The 19,967-nt window shown below is 36.7% G+C and overlaps 4 protein-coding genes across 4 annotated transcripts; 1 reads left to right on the forward strand and 3 right to left on the reverse strand.

Moving 5' to 3' along the window:
• Positions 1 to 47: 47 nt before the first annotated feature.
• Positions 48 to 2,927, reverse strand: LOC125603914 (BRAP2 RING ZnF UBP domain-containing protein 2-like). Its single transcript, XM_048774614.1, has 12 exons — positions 2,624 to 2,927; positions 2,420 to 2,535; positions 2,219 to 2,327; positions 2,004 to 2,127; positions 1,737 to 1,834; positions 1,538 to 1,644; positions 1,192 to 1,438; positions 1,039 to 1,092; positions 758 to 901; positions 607 to 671; positions 470 to 524; positions 48 to 385 (listed from the first exon to the last, which is right to left on the reverse strand). The coding sequence occupies exons 1-12, from the start codon at positions 2,837 to 2,839 to the stop codon at positions 212 to 214; spliced, it is 1,509 nt and encodes a 502-aa protein (XP_048630571.1). The 5' UTR covers positions 2,840 to 2,927; the 3' UTR covers positions 48 to 211.
• Positions 2,928 to 2,963: 36 nt separating this feature from the next.
• Positions 2,964 to 5,349, reverse strand: LOC125603915 (3-isopropylmalate dehydrogenase, chloroplastic). Its single transcript, XM_048774615.1, has 11 exons — positions 5,079 to 5,349; positions 4,878 to 5,007; positions 4,704 to 4,815; positions 4,544 to 4,619; positions 4,351 to 4,439; positions 4,157 to 4,243; positions 3,959 to 4,075; positions 3,764 to 3,871; positions 3,625 to 3,678; positions 3,371 to 3,523; positions 2,964 to 3,240 (listed from the first exon to the last, which is right to left on the reverse strand). The coding sequence occupies exons 1-11, from the start codon at positions 5,296 to 5,298 to the stop codon at positions 3,166 to 3,168; spliced, it is 1,221 nt and encodes a 406-aa protein (XP_048630572.1). The 5' UTR covers positions 5,299 to 5,349; the 3' UTR covers positions 2,964 to 3,165.
• Positions 5,350 to 6,367: 1,018 nt separating this feature from the next.
• On the reverse strand, positions 6,368 to 8,786 carry LOC106398399 (3-isopropylmalate dehydrogenase 2, chloroplastic). Its single transcript, XM_013838963.3, has 11 exons — positions 8,417 to 8,786; positions 8,182 to 8,311; positions 7,981 to 8,092; positions 7,828 to 7,903; positions 7,657 to 7,745; positions 7,465 to 7,551; positions 7,243 to 7,359; positions 7,040 to 7,147; positions 6,893 to 6,946; positions 6,638 to 6,790; positions 6,368 to 6,560 (listed from the first exon to the last, which is right to left on the reverse strand). Exons 1-11 carry the CDS (start codon positions 8,631 to 8,633, stop codon positions 6,474 to 6,476), a joined length of 1,230 nt encoding a protein of 409 aa, XP_013694417.2. The 5' UTR covers positions 8,634 to 8,786; the 3' UTR covers positions 6,368 to 6,473.
• Positions 8,787 to 13,537: 4,751 nt separating this feature from the next.
• On the forward strand, positions 13,538 to 14,995 carry LOC125603925 (classical arabinogalactan protein 9-like). The gene is made up of 2 exons (XM_048774626.1): positions 13,538 to 14,087; positions 14,262 to 14,995. The coding sequence occupies exon 2, from the start codon at positions 14,262 to 14,264 to the stop codon at positions 14,643 to 14,645; it is 384 nt and encodes a 127-aa protein (XP_048630583.1). The 5' UTR covers positions 13,538 to 14,087; the 3' UTR covers positions 14,646 to 14,995.
• The last annotated feature ends 4,972 nt before the right edge of the window (positions 14,996 to 19,967 follow it).

Raw genomic sequence — 19,967 nt, forward strand, 5'->3', positions numbered from 1 at the left:
ATTAAAAAATAGTTTGCCTTTTAGTAAAATATATTTTCAGTTGCGTATGATTTCAAGCTCTGATTTACTTTGTTAATCAAATACAATATTTCATATTTGACACAAGAATAATCCCACCGTTCCTTTCAGATCTTTTCATTACCACACATAACACGAATAGCTAGATTGCTTCAACATCTAAGTCTCTACTACGAGCAGCTTAGGGAGGTCTTCAACCCTTTCTTCTGTTACTCTTGTTTTTACTCGCATTTTTAACTTTCTCAGACCCACACGAAGTGGTAGTACTATCGGCTGATATGGGCAACACAGTACCGTCCTTGACCTCCTCCTTTAACTCTGATCCTTCACTCTCACCACCATCCATTTGGGCCATTAGCTTTCCAAGCTGTTAGTCTCAATTAAACACGTTTAGTAACTGTCTTTAATGACACAGTAGGTTGTATTGTCTATACTATACATGTTTCTTTACCTGTTCTTCCAAGCGCTCAATCTTTTCATCCTTCACCTGAACCGCCTTCTTCTCCCTAAAAGTCCAAGCTTAGTTTAATCTATGACGAATAAACAATTAAAATCCTTAGTTCCTAATGCACACCACATGCAACATACCTTTCTTCCATTTCTGTAATCTTGGTGCTCCATACGTCCTTATTTTTCATCAGGTTTTCGTTCAACTACATATGAACGAGAACAAAAATAAGTCATTCCTCTACTGAAAAAAAAAACAATATGCAAGAGAAACCTATATATGTATACTCACATCTTCAAGAAATTGCTTCTCTTTGAAACATCTGTCACGCCTGGCTTGCAGCTTCTGCAGTCTCTGGCTTATTGCCTTGTTCGCAGCTTCTGAGACTTTCTGTTCCGTTTCCTCTTTGACGTTTTGTAGCAATTTTTCAAAATACTAACGGGAGACAAACGAGGAAACAAACAAAAAAAGAAGTCTTAATATATTTGCTAGACATTATTAAACACTTCAAATTGTAAGTCAGACAATTAAAGATTAGTAGTAATGGCGACATGAAATGTATGCGTGCTTACTTGTTTTTGGTTCTCTAGTTGTGCCTGGAGGAGTTCGTTGTACTCACTGATGATCTGCGGTTTGGAGATGAAAAAAATGAGTCAGCAATAAATTAACTTGAGAGTTCTAAAGGTGAACACGAGGATTGTGAAAACATGAAACAAAAACAATACCATGTCCACTTTGCTGTTCAAGAGAGCATCAGTCATACCACTGTCAGAATATTCACAGCTTCCACAACCATCCTTGCTCAAACTACCGTGAGAATTCAATTCTACTAGCTTGCCATCAGTTTTGGATTGAATAAGCCGGTGAACATAATTGTCACCAGCATAATCCCAAACACGCTGTGTTTCAAGCTCAAGTGAATAGCAATGATCCGTCTCCTCCCAGTGCGTTCTGGCATGTGCTCCCTTGTACCTACAATAAGTATTTAACAACGAGAAATGGTTCTCAAGAACAAGAATATAATTAATTGTCACTGGGCTCCATGCTAATTGCAGAAAATGCAATCCATACCTTCCGCAGCCAACAACCCCACAGATAACACACATCCAGAGATTCTCCGTTGTTTGGCAAACACAACATACTGAATTTTCAGGCTGCTGCTGGCAATATCGACAAACCTGAAAACAAAAAACAACACCACATCAGGATACATAAGGAAAATTGACAGAGGGTCCGAAAATTGGCATGAAAATGAAAAAAAGAACCGTACTGGGCAAGAAGAATCTGGCCAATTAGAAATACATGAACAATGGAATGAATGATTGCACATAGTTGTTAGAATACCACCAGTGTCTTGGTCCAATCTCTCTGAAACATGAACATATATCACAAAAGGTTCAGAATATTAACGAAACCAAACGTATTCAACATATGACACTGACGATATTGTCAATCTTTATACCATCAACGAAGTTTGCACTTCGTAGGGCTATAGATTAAGCCATATCAAAGTTAATAACTCCGGTTAAAACCTTACCAAGACAAACTGGGCAAGTAGGTTGCTCAACTGGGCCAGCAGAAGAAGGCTGAGTATGGTCAATAGATCCACTATAACCAGTAAACTGAACATCTAGAGTAAAAAGCAAACGACACACCTCTTCCTGCAAAAAAAATTGGCAACAGCAAATCAATCACAAAGAAAAGATGTAATTTTAGATCAGCCTTAGGGCGTCTCTCAAAACAAAACCATACCTCAAGTGAGTTGAATCGTTTCCCTCTAAAATGCTGGTAGTATGTATCGGCAGACTCTTGACTATCAAACCTTATCAAAATGTTATATCTATTTTCAATCCCATCATTCCTGTAAAGATGAAAAGCAAGTAAAGAAACTAACTTTTCAGAACCAAATACAGTAGTTCACAATTTAGAAAAAGAAGAGAGTGATCTTCTTACCTCACAGTTCGCATTTCGAGTATGTGCTGGATGAAGGAGCCGCAGAACTGGCAAAAATCTGCGTACGTCATATGGTTCGGCACACCAAGAACGCAAACAAGAGGGTTCCTCCCAATCTAAACGACAATAACATCATTCCAGATTCAAATCGGAGATAAATCGATGCAATCATACGAAAGAAGGGCGGATTTGAAGAAATCTTACAGGGAGAATCGAAGAGGAAGAAGAAGAAGACGACGGCGAAACGGCATCGTCGGGAAATAGATGCATGACGCCGCGAGTCTCTCCGATCCTAGGGTTTCCAGAGGAAAAATGAACTGTCTGAGTCATATCGGAGAGCGACGATTCGCCGGAAACACTTGCCAGCGGTGGAACGACCGAATCTTCCCCGGCGATTAAGGTTGAAGTTGAGGGCATCATCACGCGAGACTACTAACAAACACTTGCCGCCTAAGAAAAGAGACGAGTTTCGTTTATTTACTACGGAGATCTCTCGCTAGCAAGCCTTAATATATTTATTTTCCAGTGAAACTCTGACACGTCATTGACTCCAGCCAGGATATATTTTGTTTTTCGTCTTAACTCCACCAGGATGTTTATTTTACAGAAAAGCACGTCAAAAGTTTCAATGTGATCAAATACGTCCAATAACATTAACATCACACACACTGTGGCTGATGAAACTGAGACTCTCACTTATTGTTGGAAAATGATAAAAAAGTTTCTCTTCAAAGTTATACAGATGATTAAACAGAAGCTTGAACGTGGGAATCCACTGACTTCAGAACTTCCTCTCCCATCTCCTTGCAGCCCACAAGTTTCTGATTCCAAAAAGACGAACAACATAAGTATTGATTACTATTGCCTGCTTGTTTAGCTTTACAAACACCAAACTCTGATCTGATGAATGTTCAAAGCAAAAGGTGATAATGATTAGTTCGAGAAAATTACAGTTCCTGCGGAGTAGATGTCTCCTGTTCTGAATCCTTTGTTCAGAGCACCCAACACAGCGTCTTCAATTCTCTTAGCTGCCTTCTCCTCTCCAAGTCCGTATTTCAGAAGCATTGCAGCGCTGAGGATGGTTGCCAACGGGTTTGCTTTATCCTGAAAAATTCAAAGAATATGCATAAGTTTAGCTCTTCATTTTTGGCATATATATAAGTAGTTCTGATACTGGGGAAGAACAGAAATAGAGTTAGGAGGACCTGTCCAGCAATATCAGGTGCAGAACCATGTATAGGTTCAAAGAGTCCAGGTCCCTGTAATAAGTAGAGCAGAGTTTTTTGTTGTTCAGAAGTGATCATACTGCTGCACGCTCAAAGATGAGATCATTTCATATCATACCGAATCACTGAGACTAGCAGAGGGAAGCATGCCGATGCTTCCTGTGATCATCGACGCTTCATCGGATAATATATCACCAAAAATGTTGTTTGTAACAATGGTGTCAAACTGCATTTAAGAAACGACCAAACCACTGTAAGAATTTAGAACATCAAGGCGCTATCAAATGCTGACTAGTTTGGCAAATATAAGTACCTGTTTGGGGTCACGAACAAGCTGCATGGCAGCATTGTCAACATACATATGTGACAGTTCAACATCAGGATATTCAGCGGCTAGTGCTGTTACTCGTCTCCTCCATAAAATCGATGCCTGCATAAGAGAAAATTGCATTAAATTCTCGTGTTCTTTGCGTCACATAAGCATTTCAAGAAGAAAACAATGTAACCATACATCCAAGACATTAGCTTTGTCAACAGAACACAGCTTGCCACGCCGTTTCCTAGCAGTCTCGAAGGCAACACGAGCAATTCTATCAATCTGAGGAACATAATAAACGCTTTATTACATCTGTCCCAGGTACTTAACAAGAGAGGAGGTTCTGAATCAGTCCGCAAAAAACTGCATCAAGGTTTTTAATAGAGTACCTCGTGAGCAGCATAGACCTCGGTATTATACCCAACTTCCTCACCATTTTCATTAGTCTTAATGCCCCTTGGCACTCCAAAGTAAATACCTGTTTCCATAAGACATGATCACACACTGTAAAGATACTATACCAATATGGAACGAGAAAGACAAGAAATTTAAGATCAGTCTCAACCAAGTTACTAGACATACCTCCTGTAAGCTCCCTAACAACCATCAGATCAACACCTTCTGCAACCTCTCTCTTCAAGGTCGAAGCATCCACTAACTGAAAGATAACTTGAGTTTCACACAGGAAACGAAACTACAAGCTACCGAGAACTCCTGAGACTAAGAACAAGAAGAAGGTTACCTGTGGAAGAACAGTAGCAGGTCTCAGATTAGCAAAGACTTTAAGACCAGCCCGAAGTTGAAGCAACCCAGTCTCAGGCTTCAGATGCTTTTCATTCTTATCCCATTTGTACCTGAAATCACACCAACACTGTAAGCACAGAACCAACAAAAAGAGTAGAGCCAACGTGCATACCCTCCAATGGCTCCAAGAAGCACAGCATCTGATTCTTTAGCAGCAGAGACGGTCTCCTCAGGCAAAGGCACTCCGACCAAATCCAAAGCAGCCCCTCCTACAGGCATTTCCTGGAAGCTAAACTCCAGACCTGATAAAACATCACAGACTCAATCGTCTAAACATTATCCAAATAAATCCTAAACCCCCAATGAGAGAAACCTTCCAAGGAACCAGCTTGCTGAAGCACATTTTTAGCGATGGAGATGACCTCCGGACCGATTCCGTCGCCGGGAAGGAGAGTGATGTTGTATCTCTTTTTCCCGGGGGAAGCAGCGGCGCATCTCACTCTAAAGGGTGCGGGAGAAGATTGTTTGGTGAGAGCTCGGAACGTAGCCGGAAACTTAACCGGTCGGATGTTAGTCTGCAGAGCCGCCGCCATTTCAGGATTGCCTTTGTTTCGGATGTTGAGACTCGAGACTTTAGTAGGTCTTTTGCATTTATGGGTCCTTTTGGTAAGTTATTTAATTTTCATTATCGGTCCCCCAACTTCTTAACTATTGATGGAACTGCTTACATTGTTAATTAATAACATTTATATCCACCATCTATTGAGTTTAGGGCTGTTCAATATGGTAAAACCGAACCGTACCGAACCGAAATAGACGATATGGTTTGGTTTTGGTATATACCATATAAACCGAATGGATATAATTTTATAAAAACCGTAGAATTTGGATATGGTTTGGTATATAACCGATTAAACTGAATAAACCGAACAAAACCGATTAAAAGTAGAAACACGTAAATATGTATCTATTTTATAACAATACATGAAAATCTATTTGTTACATAAATTAAATTTGTGTTAATAACTATTACTATAATTTTATAATAATAAAGAACATTAATTTGTAAAACACTTGAACTATAATTAAATAACAATACATCGCAATTCAGACATCTTATTTTCTAAGTCTTCTTTTGATCTTTTTGCTTTATTTTAGTCTTCACTAAATTAATATAAAGATTATAAATTTGATGGACAATAATTAATGGAAAATTTTTACAACTTTTTTCTTATCTGTAAACAAACAGAGTTTCGTGTTCAATTGAAAAGCATGATTTTAATGAACACTAAATAGGGAAGAGTGGAAAAAAGTTTCTTTCATATTTCTGTTTTGTTTCATATTTTTATTTTTAAAATTTCAAGCTTTGATTTTAGTTATAGATTTGATTATTTTATTTGATGGTAGAAACATTTTTACTTTTTTGTTCATTTATTTGAACATGTAATATATTTTTAATAAATGACTGTGTTGACAATATGACTCTAAAATTCATATAATATGATCTCAAACTAAATAATTATGTTTTTTGGTATAATACCGAATAAACCGAAAACCAATCGTATATAAACCGAACCGAAATAAATATGAAGTAAATATGGATTTAGAATGGTGGTTATATTTTACTAACCGAAATACCGAAAACCGAAAAAAAACCGAACATAAACCGAACCGATATCCGGATTGAAAACCCGTAATTGAGTTTATACTCTTTTACATTGTTTGAACGATTAAGCAGATACAAACAAACATCGAAATTTATTTGAAGCTAAACCAAACTTCCGTTTGAAACAGAGACTCTAGCATCAAGGGATCTCAGTATCTCCTCTCCCATTCTCTTGCAACCTACCAATGTCTGTCCAAGAAACCAAGTTGCCTTATTATCTTCAATTTTGGTTAGAAAAAAGAAAGAAAAAAGAAAGGATAACTTACCGTTCCAGGAGTGAGAATGTCACGAGTTCTGAATCCGCGGTCCAAGACATCTGAAACTGCCTTCTCGATCCTCTGTGCAGCGTTTTCCTCTTTCAGTCCGTACCTGAAAAGCATTGCAGCTGATAGAACAGCTGCCAAGGGGTTCACTGTGTCCTGCAGTCCGCAATGTGTTGAAAATGCTTATATACACAGGAGTGGTTTTCACATTCAGCATCATATATATTATATATACATATATGAAGATTGTGAGTATACCTTTCCGTAGTGTTTAGGTGCAGATCCATGCACGGGTTCAAAGATTCCAGGTCCCTGTAACCCATCAGCATATGAGAAATCCAATATTCTTTTATCAAGAAAATGAGATCACTATTAAGAGAAAAAAAAACAGGATTTGAATCATACTGAATCACCAAGGGCAGCAGATGGAAGCAATCCTACACTTCCAGGAATCATGGCCGCAAGATCAGAGAGGATATCACCAAACATGACTCCAGTCAAAATGGTATCGAACTGTAAACATCACAAGATTGAACGCAATTTGTAAGAATCATTGTAGCCTAGACAGGATATCACCAAACCAAAAAAAAGTGTTACTAAAAGAAAACCTGTCTTGGGTACCGAACAAGATCCATCGCAGCGGTGTCAATAAGCAAATGACTCACTTCAACCTCGGGATACTCTAAGCCCATTGCTGTGACTCTTTTCCTCCACAACATTGATCCCTGCTCTCAGAGAAGGTTTAAGAAAAAGCATGAATTATGAATCTATCTCATTGTTTTTATTATTCAGCTAGTAGAAGTTTTATGCAAATAACAAGAGTTTTTTACCTCAAGGATAGTAGCCTTGTCAACAGAGCAAAGTTTACTGCGCCGTTGCTTGGCAATATCAAATGCAACACGAGCAATGTGATCAACCTAAGCAGAACCAGCATGATATTTATTGACCAGCTCCTCAGTTAACAAGACAACATGTAAACTTTTTGCAAGAAGACAAAAAAAAAATCAACAAAAACAGTATACCTCACTTGCAGAGTAGGACTCAGTGCAAAAGCCAACTTCGTCACCTTGTTCATTAGTGGTAAACCCCCGAGGGTGCGCATTGTAAATACCTATTTTCAGCAAAAGAAAGACACCATCTTTCATAACGAAAAGCAAATCTCTGTCTCTATGTGAATAACAATGGTGACTGACCTCCAGTAAGCTCCCGGATGATCATAATGTCAACCCCTTCGGCCGTGTCTTTTCTCAGATACGTCGAATCAACCAGCTGAGAGACACGTCCCAAAGTTCAAAGAAGATCAAATTACCGAAACAGTGATGAACAATGATGTGTCTGTGAGATACCTGAGGGAACACAGTGATGGGCCTTAAATTGGAAAACACTTCAAGACCCGCACGAAGCTGCAACAGCGCCGTTATAGGCTTCAAATGCTTCGGACTGTTATCCCATTTCGGCCTTCAATCCCAATAAATAAAAAATAAAAAACTTAAACTATTACTGTTTATCAAAAAAAAAAAAACAAATAAACTATGATGAGCACGTGCCATCCAACAGCCCCGAGAAGAACAGCATCCGACTGCTTTGCCTTTCTCAATGTTTCCTCCGGTAGTGGAACTCCGACGAGTTCCAAAGCAGCACCTCCTATGGGCAGCTCCTCGAACCTCAAATCTAGCCCTGATACATGTATTGATGATGCAAAGAGACATCAAAGTTTGAATCTTCCGTGAATACAGTTCGAAGGTCAAGCAATTTTGGCGTCATGAGAGAGAGAGAAGGAACCTTCGAGCGATCCAGCTAGACGAAGAGCGTCCACGGCGACGGGGATGACTTCATTGCCGACGCCATCGCCGGGAAGCACCGCTATGGTGTACCGTTTATTCGGTGGGTTGGCGGCGCATCTGATCACAGAAGCTCTCCTAAAGGTCTGTTTGGTAGCGGAGATAAACGCAATCGGAAGCTGTGTAGTGATGACGTGTAATCCTAGAGCTCCCGCCATTTAGTTCGGACTAGAGAAAGCTTTTAGATTATGAATGAGTGGGAGAGTCAAAGAAGCGCAGATCATCTGCTTATGTAGGAGAATTGCATTTGAAATGCCATTCAGCCTTCAGTTCAGATTTTTTTTTTTGTTTTTTTTTCTACAAAAGAAAAAGCAGATTTGCCACATGCAGTAATATCCGTTTACACATTTGGTGATTGATATTCACCCCCCTTTTTTTTTTTTTTTCTTTTATGACTAGTAAATAATTTTGCCACAAATTATTAATATATTTAATATCTTATAAATAACACCATTTTCATTATATTTTCTTACAACTTTTACAATATTTTACCCCAAAAAAAATTTACAATCACTACAAGAAAACGTAGCAGTAACAACGGCATTTTACGAGGAAATTATTTCCTCGTAAATTTACATAAGCTTTACAACGCAATTACGACGCGACATGATTTCGTCGTAAACTCGATGGTAATTTACGACGAAATGTATTCGTCGTAAAGTTAATGTAAGTTTACGACGAAAGTACGTGGAATGCAAAATAGTTGTAAACGTTACATCGACATTACAACGAATCATGTTACCGTTACATAAAGGTGAAAACGTGTATTGAAAGTGCTTTAACTTACCTAAGTTCGTTGTAAACGCGTTGTAAATTTTCCATGTAAAATCCATGTAAAACTTACCATATTTCTCTATATATATGTCATTTCCCACAACTCTCTTCCTCACAACACACAACTCTCTTCCTCACAACACACAACTCTCTTCTTCTCGAACCACCAATTACTATTTCGAAGATAACGATAACGAACATGAGTCATTCGTCTGTCTGCCAATTCAGTAGAGCGATAAGGAGAAAATGGAGGGAAGTGAAGTTGGTTTATACTTGAGTGAAACCTCCGACCATCGTCAAAGGTTCCTCTCAAGTACAAACCAGCTGCACTTCCGTCCACTTTCTCCTTGTCGTTCCACTGAATTGGCAGACAGACGAACGACACAGGTTCCTTATCGTTGTTTTAGAAATAGTAATTGGTGGGGTAACAACGCAATTACGACGAAACCAAATTTCGTCGTAAACGCCATGTAATATTACGACGTAAGTACGTCGAAAATGAAATTTTACATCGATATTACAACGAATCATGTTACCGTTATATTTAGGTGAAAAACTTATCGAGTTTCGTTGTAAAGTCGTTGTAAAAAAACTATGTAAAATCCATGTAAACTTTCCCTTGTAAAATCGTTGTTATATTTCAACTACCCAACTCGAAAATTTCTCTATATATATGTCATTTCCCACAACTCTCTTCCTCACAACACACAACTCTCTTCCTCACAAGACACAAACGGAAAAAAAAAATTTAAAAAAAAATAGTAGAAAAAATGGTCGGTGGCGGTAGTATTTACGAGTTACGAAGTTGGATGTATTTGCACAAAGATTCCGACGGGAGAGTGACGAATGCATTTCTGAACGGGCTAGAGACATTCATGCACCAGGCGGGCTGTACACCGATCACGCAGGAAAGCGGTAAGATGTTCTGCCCCTGTTCAAAATGCAAAAATTCGAAATTTGCACGTAGTGAAACTGTATGGAATCATTTAGTAAACAGAGGATTTACACCACAGTATTACATTTGGTATCAACATGGAGAGGGTTATGGGGGAAATGAAGCTAGTAGTAGTAATGCTAATTTTGAGGATGCTCATCATAATGAAGAACCGAATCATGTGCATAATGAATATAATTATCATCAAGAGGAGCAGATGGTAGATCATGATAGGGTTCAAGATATGATTAGTGATGCATTTTTAGAAACAACTACAACAATAGCAGATGGAACTGGAAATGTAGAAGAACCTAATTTGGATGCAAAAAGATTTTATGAAATGCTAGATGCTGCAAATCAACCAATCTACACTGGTTGTAGAGAAGGTCTCTCTAAATTGTCTCTAGCAGCTAGGATGATGAATATTAAAACGGATCATAATTTACCTGAGAATTGCATGGATGCATGGGCGGAGTTGTTTAAAGAGTATTTGCCAGAAGACAACGTGTCTGCTGAATCTTATTATGAGATTCAGAAATTGGTTTATAGTCTTGGGTTACCCTCGGAGATGATTGATGTTTGCATCGACAACTGCATGATCTACTGGAAGGAAGATGACAAGTTAGAAGAGTGTCGATTCTGCAAAAAACCACGATTCAAACCGCAAGGCCGTGGGAGGAATAGGGTACCGTACCAAAGGATGTGGTACCTACCAATTACAGACAGATTGAAAAGATTATATCAATCTGAGAGGACTGCTGCGTCGATGAGGTGGCATGCCGAACATGTCCAGAGAGATGGTGAGGTTGCACATCCATCAGACGCAAGAGCGTGGAAACATTTCAACAAGGTACACGGAGATTTTGCTACAAATATTCGGAATGTCTATCTTGGGTTATGCACCGATGGATTTAGTCCATTTGGAATGTCTGGTAGACAATATTCTTTGTGGCCAGTCATTCTTACGCCGTATAATTTACCGCCGGATATGTGCATGGAACAAGAATTTCTATTTTTGACCATATTAATCCCAGGGCCGAAGCATCCAAAACGGTCTCTTGATGTTTTTCTTCAACCGTTGATAGAAGAGCTAAAGCAATTGTGGTCAGAAGGGGTGAGGACGTACGATTGTTCCTTGAAAACCAATTTTACGATGCGAGCAGTTCTGATGTGGACGATAAGTGATTTCCCTGCTTATGGGATGTTGTCTGGCTGGACAACACATGGAAGATTATCTTGTCCGTATTGTCTTGGATCCACGGATGCTTTTCAACTGAAGAATGGTAGGAAGAGTTGTTGGTTTGATTGTCATCGTCGGTTTCTTCCACTTGCCCATCCGTACAGAAGAAACAAGACATTGTTTCGACACAAAAAAATTGTCAGAGACAGTCCTCCTCCATATCTCACCGGCCAGCAGATCGAAGCGGACATTGATTATTACGGAGCTCAGGAAACAGTTAAGGTTGGAGGAAATTGGCATGTTCCTGGAAATATGCCTGATGGGTATGGTGTATCTCACAATTGGCATAAGAAGAGTATATTTTGGGAGCTACCGTATTGGAAGGATCTTCTCTTACGCCACAATCTGGATGTCATGCATATCGAGAAGAACTTTTTTGAGAACATCATGAATACATTACTTAACGTCCCTGGGAAGACAAAAGATAACAAAAAGTCAAGGATGGACTTACCTGATATTTGCTCAAGAAGTGAGTTACATATCAAGAGCAATGGAAACGTTCCTGTTCCCATCTTCCGGTTGTCATCAGCAGCGAAAACAACCTTGTTTGACTGGGTTGCATCGGAAGTTAAGTTTCCTGATGGTTATGTTTCAAATATGTCAAGATGTATTGAACGAGGTCAAAAGTTCTCCGGAATGAAAAGTCATGATTGTCATGTGTTTATGCAACGACTGCTTCCATTTGCTTTTGCCGAGCTCCTTCCAGCAAATGTCCACGAAGCACTTGCAGGTAATTATAAATTTATATATATACCTATGTTACGAAATGTTATTAATTTGATTCCTTTTAAAATATACAGCCATCGGAGCATTTTTCAGAGATCTTAGCACACGTACGTTCAAAGAAGAAGTCATCGAACAACTTCATCAGAACATTCCGATCATATTGTGCAACCTGGAGAAGATATTTCCTCCTTCATTTTTTGACGTCATGGAGCATCTAGTTGTCCACCTACCGTATGAAGCATTGCTTCGTGGACCTGTTCACAACGGATGGATGTATCCGTATGAGCGACAGATGAAACATTTGAAGGGGAAAGCAAGAAATCTTGCAAAGGTAGAAGGTTCAATAGTTGCAGGGAGTTTGACAGCCGAAACATCTAACTTCACATCATACTACTTTGCTCCAACTGTTCGTACGAGAAAAAGAGTTCCTAGAAGATATGATGATGGTGGAGTACCGACATCATATCCAATTGATGGTGTTCCTGACATTTTCTGCGAAATTGGACGGTTTGGTGGTAAAACGAAAGAAGTATGGTGGTCATGTGAAGAAGATAAACATAGTGCCCACACTTATATTCTGCTCAACTGCGAGGATGCAATGACCCGTTACTTTGAAAGGTAAATTTTTTGTGAATGTTAATTATATGAATTGAAGTTAATTATGTATGATTTGATTATTTGTTCAATTTGCAGGATGTTTGTATCTCAAGTTGAAGAAGCAATACCAGGAATATCTGCAACTGATGTGGATACACGTAAAGATAAGCACTTTGTCAAGTGGTTAAAATCACAGGTAATATATCTCATACTATTATATTAATTAAGTAAGTGTTTAAGAATATATATATGTTTTTTGCAGGTTGATTATGACGATCCTTATTATCCCGTATGGTTTCATGAATTGGTTCAAGGTCCAGTTGCAAAGGTCACCACATCACCTATGTATTTCACACGAGGATTTACCTTTCACACATACGAGTATGGGAGACATCGGGCAACGAGTAACTACGGAATATGTGTGAAAGGTGAAACAGACTTTTACGGGATATTGCAGGAGATTATTGAAGTGGAATTTCCGGGGTTATTGAAGCTAAAATGCGTCCTCTTCAAATGTGAATGGTTCGATCCTGTTGTGAACCGAGGGATTCGGTATAACAAATTTGGTGTTGTGGATGTCAATTTTGGGAGAAGATACAACAAATTTGAGCCTTTCATTTTAGCTTCACAAGCCGAGCAAGTTAGCTTCCTTCCTTATCCTCGGCTTCGAACTTCCGGGATAAACTGGGTAACTGCTATCAAAGTTACACCTCGTGGACGCATTGTCGTTGGAGAAGAACCGCCCTTGCAAGAAGAAGACGCTATCACTGAAGTTGAGGTACCAGAACAACCAACTGATGAAATCCTTTTGATCGACCCGCAAAACTTTCAATATGAAGATATTCCCGAAGATGCGACAGATGAAGCACGTGAAGACGAGTTCGAGAGAAGCGACGATGATGATTGTAATGATAGTGATGAGAACGAAAACGATTTAGAGTGATGTAATATATGTATCAAATGTTGGATTTCTCTATTGTAACATTTTCTAAAAGAAAGAGTAAGAAGTAGTATGATATAAGATATGATGTTAGATGATATGTCACTTTGGGGTTTAGGGATTTCATTCTCGGTGTTTAGGGTTAAGCGTCGTAATTTCGTCGTAAATGGAAAAACGCGGGCCTGGTAATTTCGTCGTAACTCGAAAAACACGGGCCTGGTAATTTCGTCGTAAATTAAAAAACACGGGCCTGGTAAATTCGTCGTAAATGGAAAAACGCGGGCCTGGTAATTTCGTCGTAAATTTACGTCGATTTTACGACGAATCCTAATCTATATAAGGGGACGCCGAGAGCGAGGCTGCCTCGCTCATTCCTCCCAAATTCCTTTGCTCTCTCTAAGGTAAACTCTCTCTTCTCTCTCTTTTTTTTTTTTTTAAATTAGTTTAGGTGATTAGTTAGGTAACGGAATTAGTTTAGGTGATTAGTTAGGTAATTAGTTTAGGTGATTAGTTAGGTAACGGAATAATATTTTTATTATGTCGTAACTGATAAAATTTATTTTAATTTTTTTTAGATGGCTCCTAGAAGAAAATCCAGAGCACCTAGTTATAGAGATTTGTTTGGCGACGATGGTTCCGGTACATCTTCTTCCGGTCCATCGTCTTCTGGTCCATCATCCTCCACCGCAGTTCCAGACTCTCAGCCTTCTCAGAGAGTTGCTTGGAGTCCTCCTCCACCGCAGATGCCTCCACCGCAAATGCCTCCACCGCATATGCCTCCACCTCCTCCTCCAGCGGCTGCACCTGAGCCTGTCCCAGAAGGTGCAGTTCATCCGGATTTGCGTGTGCCTTCATATGCCCCATTCGCGAGATATACGGTAGAGGATTTGCTTGCCCAGCCCGGACGAGAGGGTTTGGATGTTCTAGACCCCGATAGACCCCGAGGAACTTATTGGTAAGTTATTAATTTTTATTACATAAAAATTTAAAATATTTTTATTTTCTAACGGTTAAATTGTTTTCCTTTCAGGTTTGGGGCTAATAACCGTGTTGGCCGGAGCGTTTCGAAAACGATTAAGGGTTACTACGACGGGGCATATCCGAACTGGAGCAAGACTCCAAATCACGTTAAGATCACGTGGTTTAAAATGTTTGCGGTAAGATTTTTAAATTTAATTAAATTTTAACTTTTAAATATGTATATATTTTTTAAATATTATTATTAATTGTAATTTTTTCAAATTTTTTGTGTTTCAGCAAAAGTGGCATTGGTCTTTGGGAATCACCGAGATGGTGAAGGCGGAATTCGTTGCAAAAGCAAAGATCCGCCTCTGCAACACAGTCTCCGATTGGAAGGACAAGTGGGAGCTCGACGGGTATGAGGGAAAGCCCACTGAGCTCACGACGGATGTGTGGGATGGCCTCATCGCCTATTGGAAGCACCCGTCTTCGATCAAAAAGGCCAATTCGTGCTCGGCTTCTCGAAGAACGAAGGATAAAGATGGTAATTTGCCCATGCTTCACAGAACCGGCCAAAAACCACATGCAGGCATCCGTCTAGACGTTGTAAGTTTTGTTTTTAAATATTTATTTTAAAATATTCAATTAATATAACTTTTAATATTTTTTTTTTGTAGTTGGAGAAGACGGGAGTCTTACCATCTCTGTCTGACCTATTCAAGATGACTCACGCCACATCCGACGGAGTTTTTGTGGATCCTGCATCAGAGAAACTCGCTCAAGCAGTGGCTACTCGGATTGAAGAACGGGAGACGCAACTAACTCAGGAGTCTCCCGATGGATTACCCGTCACATTGTCCACCGAAGAAGCCGACCGAATCTTCGAAGAGGTAGTACAACTAAAATTTTTTTTTCATTATTTTTAATAACTATATTAATATATGTTTTAATTTTATAGCTGGCTCCTAGAAAGAAGGGCCGAATAGTCGGTATAGGCTCCGTTAACCAAGTTGCAAGGGCAACTTCGTCATACACTTCGAGACGGGATGAAGAGACTTCTCAGATGAAAGCTCGAATGGATAGCCAGCAGGTTCGTTTAGACTCTCTTGAGGATTTGCTAGACGTGATGGCCGTGGGAAACCCGGTTATGCAGAGAATGTTGAGTCAGAGACGAGCCGCTCTTGGGTTGCCAGTACGAGATCCCCAAGAGTCCGATCCAACCCGTCAACAGCCGAGCAACCCCACCGACTACTTCGATGATATGTAGTTTTTTTAATATTTTCGGTTTGTATTATGAATTTAAATATTATGACTTTTAAATGCTTTTTTATAAATGTTTTTTATTTTCATATTTCGTTTTAAAATTAAAATTATTTAAAATTCAGAATTTTAAATAAATTCAAATTTATATATATATATATTTGAGGTTAAAAATAATATTCAAAATATATTATAAAACGAAACGTCGATGTAGGCTCGACGTAAACATTTACAACTGATTACCGTCGAAAATAATTACGAGTCTTTTACATCGAAGATTTTACGTGGTCTTTACATCGAAATGTTACGTGGAGTTTACATCGAAATATTTACGAGGGTGTTACAACGAAAATGTTTACGTGTGCTTTACATCGAATCCATTACGTGGAGTTTACCACGAAATTTTACGTGTCGTTTACGACGAATCTCTGTCCTGCGCTTTACGAGGAATATATTTCGTCGTAAACTTAACAAGTCATTTACGACGAAACGTCGGTTACGACGGGCGTTTTACGACGAAACGTGTTTCGCGGTTCATTCGTCGTAACACCCCGTTTACGACGAAGTTACAACGTATATTGCCCTCGTAAAAAATATGTTTTCTTGTAGTGAATACAAAAAATTCTCATTTTCTTTTTGTCTCTCTATCTTATTTTTGTCATATAAATTATACATTTATCAAATTATTTATATGATGTCTGTGTTTTTAACTATTTATGTAAATAAATAGTATTGTAGTTTATATATATATATATATATTTTAATGGAAGATAGATGTATTTGGTTAATTACTATTATTTTCATATTTTGATATTGTTATTTGTGAATTGTATATATATATATATATATTATATTGTGGTTTTTGTTGTCATTTTTATTATTTGAATATCTTCATTTATATATTAACTTGCAAATCACTTGGCCAACAAAATTCTAACACATGGCACTGGTTTTTAAAATAAAAATAAAAATAAAAAGTAATCGATTGTTTTTTTTCATCCCCTATTTTTCAGCAATTCAAACTACCTAAATTCTTATTTTTTTCTCAGAATTTTGATCCCACTTTTCGATCTGTTTTTCCATTATCAAACTGCTTTCTTCCCCATATAATGCTATCGTCTTCGAGCTCACCATATTACTCTTCATTTTCTCTATATCATCATTGTTTCAAATTTTAGAGTATCAATATAGTAAAGAACTCAAAAAAATTAATGCATTTCTTTTTGTCCTTATTCTATAAAGTTTCAAACTGAAAATAGCACTTGAGTATACACTAGTCTGGTGTCCAAGTTTATAAAAAAAACTGGAAACAAATTTTATCGGCAAAGAATGTAACAAAATAGCTGTACTTCTTTTCTCTATATATTGTTTTTCATATCTGTTTTGTGACTTATATTAGAAAAATTATGTTATCTATTTGTTACAGATGTAGAAAACGTAGTTGAAACAAAATATTGTCTATTAATAAGAAACAAAATAGAAAGGAAAGAAGAAGAAAAATATGTACCCATTAAGAGTGTTTTGAATTTAAAAGATAATGAACATGTTTGGAAAAATTGTGAAGAAAAATATCAAATGTGTTTTTCTGAACACTAAAATATGTGGATATTGTTTCCATACTTTCTATTAGGTTTCTACTAGGTCTCAAAATATCAAAATAGGTATAAATTTTTAATAATGTTATAATTTATAATTATTTTATTTTTTTATAATAAAAAATACAAATTTATGTTCATTTACAAGACAAATACAAAGAAACTGGATGAATCAAATACAATACTTTAAACTATATTTATATGTGTTGGTAAGATATCTTAATTTATAAACATAAGATGCTTGCAAACAGATATCTATTTTTTTTTAATATAAGAAATATTGTTTTACCATTTCCAAATTTTTAGTTTTAATGAAACCAAATATATGTATTTATATACTATTTAATTAAAATAATAATGTCTTCTAATTATAATTACAGATAAAGATATATTAGTAAATCATTTAAATATATAATTATTTTATCCATGCTATGCATGAGATTAACACTAGTTTATATACTAAAGCACAAGTCACTTTACCAATCTATTTATGCCACATGTTTATTGTTAAAAAAAATTTGGAAAAAAATTAAAATAAAAATAGTTCTAAAACAAGCACTTTATTCTACAGCTAAATAAAAAAAGTGAAAATAAAAAATTTCCACCTTCTTCTCATATACATTACATCAACTCCATACATCAACTTCTACAAACAATTTAATTTATTCCACAAAAATAAAATATATGCTTTCATATTTTCTTTTTCTCTGAAGAAAGATGAACTTCAATCTGATGGGCTGTAAAGGTTTTGAAGTCGACGAGAGTTCATGAATAATAGAAGAGAAGATGGACTCCAATTTTGCTTAGCTAATTCACCCTTTAGTTAATAGGTCAGATGCAAAACTTTGATTAATATTTTTTTTGTTTTCCTTTTTTCCCTTTAACCATCAAATAATGCTGAAAACATTTTAAGATTGACAACTTTTGAGTAGTATTTTATATGATAATAAATATCATGGGTAGTATATAAGCATGTATGGATGCTTGAGGCCATTTTTAATCTGCTAAAACAAAATGAAAGTAATATAAGTAATTTGTTAAATATGTTTACACTGTAATATTATCATACAGATTGGTCAACCAATTATAATACCTAAATTATGCAACATTTCTCTTAGTAATTGTTTTAAAGTATAGATATACTAAAATGACATAACTTTTTGAGATATTTCCATCGAAACAATCCTTCTCATTGTTTAAATATAATTTCATGTAAAATAAACATTAGTTTTTATGGTTACACAGTTAAGTTGAACTAGAAACAAATGTTTGTTATTAATTTATAAATAAACAAAAAATAACATTTATATTTTATTGAAAAGTAATTAATACCCATGCGTAGCATGGGTGAAACACACTAGTATAATCTATTTTGTTTGAATAGTTTTTTATCATTATAATCTGTAATAAACTGTTTGATCTACATTTTTCTTACATGATCTGCACGTGATCCACTTGATCAACATATTTTTTTTGATTCAACATCACTTGAATTGTTTTTACCATTCGAAGTCTAGTTTCTTTTTAAAAGGCTAAAACGAATTCAATGTAGTATTTGAATTTTGTCTTCTTCTCTTTCCATCTAAGACTTTTTTTATTCAATATTGTCTATCAAAAACAATAGCTTAATAGTTGATATGGTACATCGCATCAAGAAAGCCAAAACAAGCTCTTGAGAAAATAATGTAACCGACAGAAATATGATTTGACAATTACGATTACAATAAAAATCAATGGTGAATTCCGATTGGTTGGATGATGACAATACATTGATATCAAGCTAATCTTGTTTCGCGCTTGTTATCAATCAAAGTGTTTTCCCCCATCACAACTGTATATTTCAATTTTGTCTTCAAACTGTATATTTTACTTTATATGTCTAATTAATATATTCTCTTGTAAATTAAATAAATTATTTTAACATTAGTCAAATCTCAAATGCATCATCATATAATCTGTAATATATTATATATGATGATTAACTACATGCAACATATGTGATATAATTAACAACTTATCGAACAACGCCTCCACGATGCAGCTCTCCCCCTAAAGCACGGATCACAGACAATTCTGCATGTATGACATCTTCGATGAACATTCTCTCTTCATAGCACACGACCACAACGGCTCTGCATACAACACTATGGAACGTTCGATTAGCTTTGCATCCTAAATCTGCAATAAATTGCATCTTTTGAGAATAATTAGTATATTATTTTGTGCAAATAATTACTTGCGTCTTGTGAGCATATATGTTATGTACACAAATTTTTGCTTCATAAATTATATCATGTTATTATATTATATATTTGCCTTGTCGATTTCAATTATATGAGTTATTATCATTTTTTTGTCAACGAGCTATTATCATATTTGTTTTCATAAAACCTTACCTCGGAATCTTTTATTTTGTATCTAGCAGCCGTTAACTTTTCATCTCAGTTTCCATCTCTCCGGCTGTCG

This window comes from Brassica napus, unplaced genomic scaffold (assembly GCF_020379485.1).
Source record: "Brassica napus cultivar Da-Ae unplaced genomic scaffold, Da-Ae ScsIHWf_423;HRSCAF=653, whole genome shotgun sequence".
In the NCBI taxonomy this organism is placed as follows: domain Eukaryota; kingdom Viridiplantae; phylum Streptophyta; class Magnoliopsida; order Brassicales; family Brassicaceae; genus Brassica; species Brassica napus.

Excerpts from the sequence above, each read along its gene's own strand:
- LOC125603914 (XM_048774614.1), bottom strand. The coding sequence starts at position 2,839 with ATGATGCCCTCAACTTCAACCTTAATCGCCGGGGAAGATTCGGTCGTT. Across the intron at positions 2,536-2,623 it reads CTTCCTCTTCGATTCTCCCT|ATTGGGAGGAACCCTCTTGT; the intron begins GTAAGATTTCTT and ends ATTGTCGTTTAG. Across the intron at positions 672-757 it reads AGAAGCAATTTCTTGAAGAT|TTGAACGAAAACCTGATGAA; the intron begins GTGAGTATACAT and ends GTTCATATGTAG.
- LOC125603915 (XM_048774615.1), bottom strand. The coding sequence starts at position 5,298 with ATGGCGGCGGCTCTGCAGACTAACATCCGACCGGTTAAGTTTCCGGCT. Across the intron at positions 4,816-4,877 it reads CTTCTTGGAGCCATTGGAGG|GTACAAATGGGATAAGAATG; the intron begins GTATGCACGTTG and ends GTGTGATTTCAG. Across the intron at positions 4,244-4,350 it reads AGGTCTATGCTGCTCACGAG|ATTGATAGAATTGCTCGTGT; the intron begins GTACTCTATTAA and ends TATGTTCCTCAG.
- LOC106398399 (XM_013838963.3), bottom strand. The coding sequence starts at position 8,633 with ATGGCGGGAGCTCTAGGATTACACGTCATCACTACACAGCTTCCGATT. Across the intron at positions 8,093-8,181 it reads CTTCTCGGGGCTGTTGGATG|GCCGAAATGGGATAACAGTC; the intron begins GCACGTGCTCAT and ends TTGGGATTGAAG. Across the intron at positions 7,552-7,656 it reads AGTCCTACTCTGCAAGTGAG|GTTGATCACATTGCTCGTGT; the intron begins GTATACTGTTTT and ends GGTTCTGCTTAG.
- LOC125603925 (XM_048774626.1), top strand. The coding sequence starts at position 14,262 with ATGGCTCCTAGAAGAAAATCCAGAGCACCTAGTTATAGAGATTTGTTT.